The sequence below is a fragment of the Nicotiana sylvestris genome, chromosome 4, assembly GCF_000393655.2.
Source record: "Nicotiana sylvestris chromosome 4, ASM39365v2, whole genome shotgun sequence".
In the NCBI taxonomy this organism is placed as follows: domain Eukaryota; kingdom Viridiplantae; phylum Streptophyta; class Magnoliopsida; order Solanales; family Solanaceae; genus Nicotiana; species Nicotiana sylvestris.
In genome coordinates, this window is record NC_091060.1 from 27,870,480 (window position 1) to 27,876,419 (window position 5,940).

Below are 5,940 nucleotides of genomic sequence, written 5' to 3' on the forward strand. Positions count from 1 at the left end.
GAAAATATAACAAATACTCATATATTCTTTATTCCAAGGGCAACTTTGAAAAAAAGAAGTTAATTAATTCCTTCTTAACATGTGAAATAGGAAAAATTTTATTTTGTGTCTCATACAACTGACATTAATCGTATGAAGCATCTTTTTTGTCTCACAGTTTTGTGAAACCAGATTTTTGTGGACCCAAAGTGTAAGATTGGAATCCACAAATTTGTGAGACAAAGAGGAGTCTCACACAACTAATGTCAGTTGTGTGAGACCCACAATAAAACTTCTCAAAAATTAAATATTAAGGACCACAAAAAAAGGCCAAAAAATCAAATAAAGTGGACGGGTAGGAGTACAATGTAACTGACGTAAAAGTTACAATGGATTTACTATAACAATACTCGAGTACTCAAGTTACTGAAGCGTTTCTCTGATATCAACATGAACAAGGGTAATAAAATAGTAAACACAGAAAAAAGAAAGAGAAACACTACAGTAAAAAAAGTAAAAAACTTCATCCTCCAAATAAAGCCTAATTAATTTCAAAATTCACCTAAGGGGAATTTTGCATGGAGACCTCATAAGTCACCTACTCACTACACAAGGCAATAGACAGATCAAGATTAATAACACTATGTTTTTCAGAAGAAGAAAGCCAGTGGTACTCGTGATGATTCAGGTTGGAACCCGAGTATGACGAAATTGCCTCACTAATCTCACTTATTGTGGACGAAGTATTGCTTCTTTGAATTGAAGGATGGTGCAATGAGAGAGCTAACGATAATCTACAATCGCCGTCTTCTTTTTCTTCTTCTTCTTCTTCTCCTGCATTTTCTATTTTCCTTGAGCCCTCGAATTTGCACTTCTTTGATGATTCCCGTTTTGAATCTTGTTGCTTGGCCGCCTGAGCAACAAACAATCAGTCAACATGCTTGCAATAATGTAAAAAGTTTTTTATACCATATAATATTCTGCCGTACCTTCCTAGATACTAAGATGATTTTCTGTAGTTACCTTTTTTTCGATCATCTGATAGTGTAAGATTAAGTTGACAAAGCCAATGTTTATAAGTTAAACCCTTTGCAATGATAAGATGGTTAAATTGTATAGATCAACTTATGAATTACACATTATAGAAACAACAATATCAACAACCGTCCAGTGTAATCTCACAAGTGGGGTATGGGGAGGGTCGGACGTACGCAGTCTTACCCCTACCTTGAAAGCAGAGGCGGATTCAGGATTTAAACTTTATGGGTCTTTAATATTTTTAGAATTGAACTCATTATATTTTTTCAAATCTTTGCATATAAATTTATACTCTGTATCGGAAGTTATGGATTCAGTTAAACCCGTCACGTATGTACTATATATACCCCTGCTTGGAAGGGCGGAAGTTATGGATTCAGTTAAACCCGTCACGTATGTACTATATATGCCCCTGCTTGAAAGTGCAAAGACATTGTTTCCGATAGACACTCGACTAAATAACAATATTTTATTTAGACACAGTATGGAGAAACAGAAAACAATAGTACCAAAAAGATCACTCATTATACTTATTAAATAATGTGGTCCACCGTTATAAAGTCACTTGCTGCTTTCATATTGTACTACATAGTAAATGTATTAAATGCCATTTGAATTTTGTTATAAGATCCCAAAGACACTTTCAAGTGTTCATCCCATTCCCTTCCACAATTGCATGGCGTTTTAACGTGCCAGATAACAACCAGAAATTTTGTCAAACGCTGAGATTAAAGTATGAAGAAAATACAAAAGCTTAGGTAGAAAGACTAAGGAATGTTGGAATATAATTAATGCATCATGAAATTTCTCCTCAACGTGTTTACTTATGTCAAAACATGACCAATGCCTAATAAATATACTCTCAACAACCCATCCAACAATAAATATATATTCTCAACATATATATAAAGAATTTTAACTTCAATATACTAAGGGCGTAAAGAAATACTTATACTGGTTACCTAAAAAATAAGCAAGATGTAAGAGTTTAACTTATATACACCGATAATGTAAAATATATTGTTTTACACCATCAGATTACTTAAAAGATATATATAGGTAACCCTCCACAAAAAATGAAAGTTATAATCTTGAAAACAAACCAGGCTAAAAAAGTCAATTAGTAATTTGACGATGTTTATAGTTGAAATTCAATTAGTACATGTTAATACACACTAGTAGTGTAAAAATCCTACACATATTATTATTGTTTACGAGCTAAATCCATATGATTTAGAACCTTATCTTAGTTACTCAGATGCTTGTTATAATTCTAACGTCAAAATGGAAAGTTTCCTAAATGGGCACCAATTTAAGCCAATTAATTAAAAATAGATTACCCCATACTTCATGGTATCAACTAATGTGCCAAAAGTAACAACTCTGTCTATAATAAACTTGTTTTTCCATTTCTTTTTTGGGAAATACATGGCCATACTAGTTTTATTTTCTTGTTATGGCAAAATAAAGAGCAAAACAATATAAACAGGAAGCACAAAACAACAGAAGAGAAAGCAATATCAACTTTGTATTTCAACTACTTTTAGTACTAAGTGTACCTAATACCCTATAGAATGAAGACTTGTAGGCTTTGCCAGTTGTAGACACAATGTACTACACCATGCAGAAAATTTCACAGAGCAAGACAAGTAACAAAGAAAAGTGTACTGTATGACTAGAGTTGAATCTTGAAAATAGACCTAAAAAAATACCAACAGTGCACTCAACCTCTCATTCTAAAAAAGCTGCACAAAAGAAAATACCCCTACTTATACCAAGAACTTAGGGGTCGTTTGGTATGGGAACTAAATTATCTTGGAATTATAATAATATAATCTCAAGTTTGATGGGATAAAGTAGGATATCGTAAACCAAACATGGTATAAATTTAATCTCATACCTTATTCCACCTTATCCCGCACAAAAAGAGAAGTATAGGTCTATTGGGATATGTACCTTGAAAATATCAGATTCTTGAACTTGAGGATTAAAACTTTGAAAGAAATCTTGTGGCAGAGAGAAATGAGTACTGTTGCACAAAGCAGGATGAGCTGTTTCTCTTTCTCTTTCTGTTTCACCACAAGTCTGTTGCCATATGAAACCATTCTCTCCTTCTTTTGTCCTCTCTTTTACCACACTTTTATCAGCCATACTATGGATGTAATCATCTTTACTGTACCGATTGGCCACTGCTTCACGTATTCTCTGGCTGCAGTTTGTGGTCTCGATTCTAGCTCTAAGATGAATTCATAACAGTATTGTGTGAGACAAAAAGTCATGAAAGAAAGATTTAAATTATATACATGGATAAATAAGTGACAATTCTACCCTCAGGGCCAAGTGTCAACATTCTACCCTCCCCAGACCCCACTTGTGAAAACTCACTGGGTTGTTATTGTTGTTGATAAGAGACAATTCAGAATTTGAAACTTACAAATTCGCTATGTTAGTCCTTTTTGAATTACTAGGTTCTAAATTATTTAATAATTTGGATAAACAAGTAGCCAAACCTACGAGTTATACACCAGCTCCCCGGGGCGGAGCCAGCCCTTTGATTAGGTTTGGCTCAACCCAGTAATTTTTGTCCAAACCTTATATTAATCTTTGTAGGTTCACATTAATTGACACTACACGATATAAAGTAAAGATAATGATGACATGTCCAGGCCATAAATGCAAATCCTTTTTGTTTCTTGGCACAACCCTTTTTGAGACTTGGGAAACTGATGCCATAAAAAATTACAAACTCACCTTTTTGTGGGTTGAACACTGTTAAAGTAAGGAGAATCTGATCTTTCCATGGGACTAAAAGATGGATTGTAAACCATATGTCTTTGTTGCTCAGCACATCCTTCTTCTTCTTGATGACAATCATGATGATTTTCTAGAGACTGTTTTCTTTGTTGAGTGCTGTTTCTATCTGCTGTTCGTGAACCAAACAAAGCACAAGCAAACAAGAAAAGGTTAAGCTGTATGCATATTGTATAAATATTTACACAATAAGGTCATTAATAAAAATGGTAAATGCCTACTAGAATAGTAGAATACAAAAAAAAAGTAGCTCGATGAACAAGGTATCTCGCGTTCAAGCAAGGTCGGGGAAAAGGCTGCCACCCAAGAGTGTGATGTAAACATCCTACCCTAATGCAAACATTAATGACTGTTTCCACAGCATGAACCTCTGATATGTAGGCTACACATAGACAATTTTATCGTTACTCCAAGACTCTCCTTCGATAATAGAATATACTAGATTGATTTTTCCAAAAGACTTTTACAGTGTGTATATAACGTAAATAGGAAACAATGTACAACATTCACATTCTAGTCTTATATGGGACAACTACTTTCACGCAAATTTGGATGTCTCCACAAACTGGTAGAAAAAGGATTTCACAGGGAAAAATGGTTTAGTTTCTACAAAACTTTCAAAATGAAAGGAATTCTCGTAAATGAGCATCAGAAATTCAACAAGTAGACTTTTCATTACTTTAAATATGCCAATATTAGAAGATTCAAAGGAATGGTAGCTTCATTTCTGTGCTAATTGAATTTAATCAAGAAAAGAAACTTCATTGGGAAAGAAAGATGCAATAAATGAAGTGAGTTGTAAGATAATTTCCCAAGATATGTTTAGTTGTTAGACATTTAAATGTGAAAAGCTAAGCTCAAGAAATTCTAATAAAGGAAACTTATAAAGAAATTCACATTCTATTGCACATAAACTCAAAAAGATATATTTCAAGTACATAATAAAGAACATTTAATACTTAAGAATAACAAAGAACAATGTTTTAGTTACAAAATGGGTTTTTCCACTTTTTCCCCCACACACATAAACTGAGAATCTTGAATTACCTTGCCTGTTGACTTCACTTTTCATGCTTCTATACATCTGTTATAACGAAAATAAGTATACCAAAACCTTTAGTAAACTTAACAAAATACAACCAAACAATTGGATTTTTATGATCTAAAAAACTAACTAACCTGAAGATGGCTTTTAACATGAGAAATAGTAAGTCCTCTTACATCCATCATCTGAAGAACAAGCTTAGGAGTAGCCTCTACATATATTAACAGCAAACCAAACAAAAATTACAACAACAAAAAACATTCAAGTAAGAGGTACGGTGATGGTTATCGCTGCCTTGGGAGGATAGAGAGGTTATTTTCCATATACCCTTAGACTCAACGGAAAATGCAAAATAAAGCAGTAACAACAGCAGACGATATGATACCAAAGAAAAACCAAACAAAAATTTTAAAAAAAGTTACATAGAAGATGATGAAGAAGAAGAAAAAAATTATCAAAACTTACTATCTTGGCCACCAAGTTTATCAATAGCATGAAGAAAACAATGATGAAGATCAGGTGTCCATCTCAAACGAGGTACTTTTGATCTTATATATTGTCTCACTCCACGATTTCTTCCACAATTTCCCATTCTTCAATTTCTTCTTCTCCTCAAAAAAAAAAATCTCTTTAAATTCCAAAATGGTATTTTCAAGACCCCTCTTTTTCACCTCTATCCCTTCAGTTTCCACCAACAGAATAAATGGAAAAAAAAAGTGGGAAACTAAAAGAAATTTCTCTAGAAAAAGACAGGAAAAAAGAGAGCTATGTTCTTTCTATATAGAGGTTGAACAAGAGAGAGATATCTGGCTTAAGTTTAGACTTAGAAAAGAGATGGTTTTTGGCAAATCCCGTTGAAACTGTCTAGGTTTAAAGCAACAACAAAAAGTGTAATAATTACGTGTACAAAAGAAAGATCACGAGAAAAGCAAAAAATTCAGTCTCTTAATTCTCTGATATATTTGATGTTTGTTTGCTACTACTGTAAAGAAAAAATTCTCATCACGAGCTTCTGATATAGTAGTATATATATCTCTCTCTTCTATTCTATTCTCACCTATGGCTTT

The 5,940-nt window shown here is 33.2% G+C and overlaps 1 protein-coding gene across 2 annotated transcripts; it reads right to left on the minus strand.

Annotated features, from left to right (window-relative positions):
- Positions 1–343: 343 nt before the first annotated feature.
- On the minus strand, positions 344–5,614 carry LOC104217806 (putative Myb family transcription factor At1g14600). Of its 2 annotated transcripts, none has more exons than XM_009768139.2 (6): positions 5,339–5,614; positions 5,008–5,084; positions 4,876–4,912; positions 3,769–3,937; positions 2,974–3,253; positions 344–892 (listed from the first exon to the last, which is right to left on the minus strand). In XM_009768139.2, exons 1-6 carry the CDS (start codon positions 5,463–5,465, stop codon positions 578–580), a joined length of 1,005 nt encoding a protein of 334 aa, XP_009766441.1. In that variant the 5' UTR covers positions 5,466–5,614; the 3' UTR covers positions 344–577. The 2 variants fall into 2 exon arrangements, with proteins under 2 accessions (XP_009766441.1, XP_009766440.1); XM_009768138.2 differs by having other exon boundaries at positions 3,769–3,940; positions 5,339–5,603.
- Positions 5,615–5,940: the final 326 nt, after the last annotated feature.

What these genes read in the sequence shown, in the direction of transcription:
- LOC104217806 (XM_009768138.2), bottom strand. Translation starts at nt 5,465, where the DNA reads ATGGGAAATTGTGGAAGAAATCGTGGAGTGAGACAATATATAAGATCA. An exon ending in AGTGTTCAACCCACAAAAAG is followed by an intron (nt 3,254 to 3,768) that starts GTGAGTTTGTAA and finishes AATTCATCTTAG; the next exon opens with AGCTAGAATCGAGACCACAA. An exon ending in AAGAATCTGATATTTTCAAG is followed by an intron (nt 893 to 2,973) that starts GTACATATCCCA and finishes TTTGTTGCTCAG; the next exon opens with GCGGCCAAGCAACAAGATTC.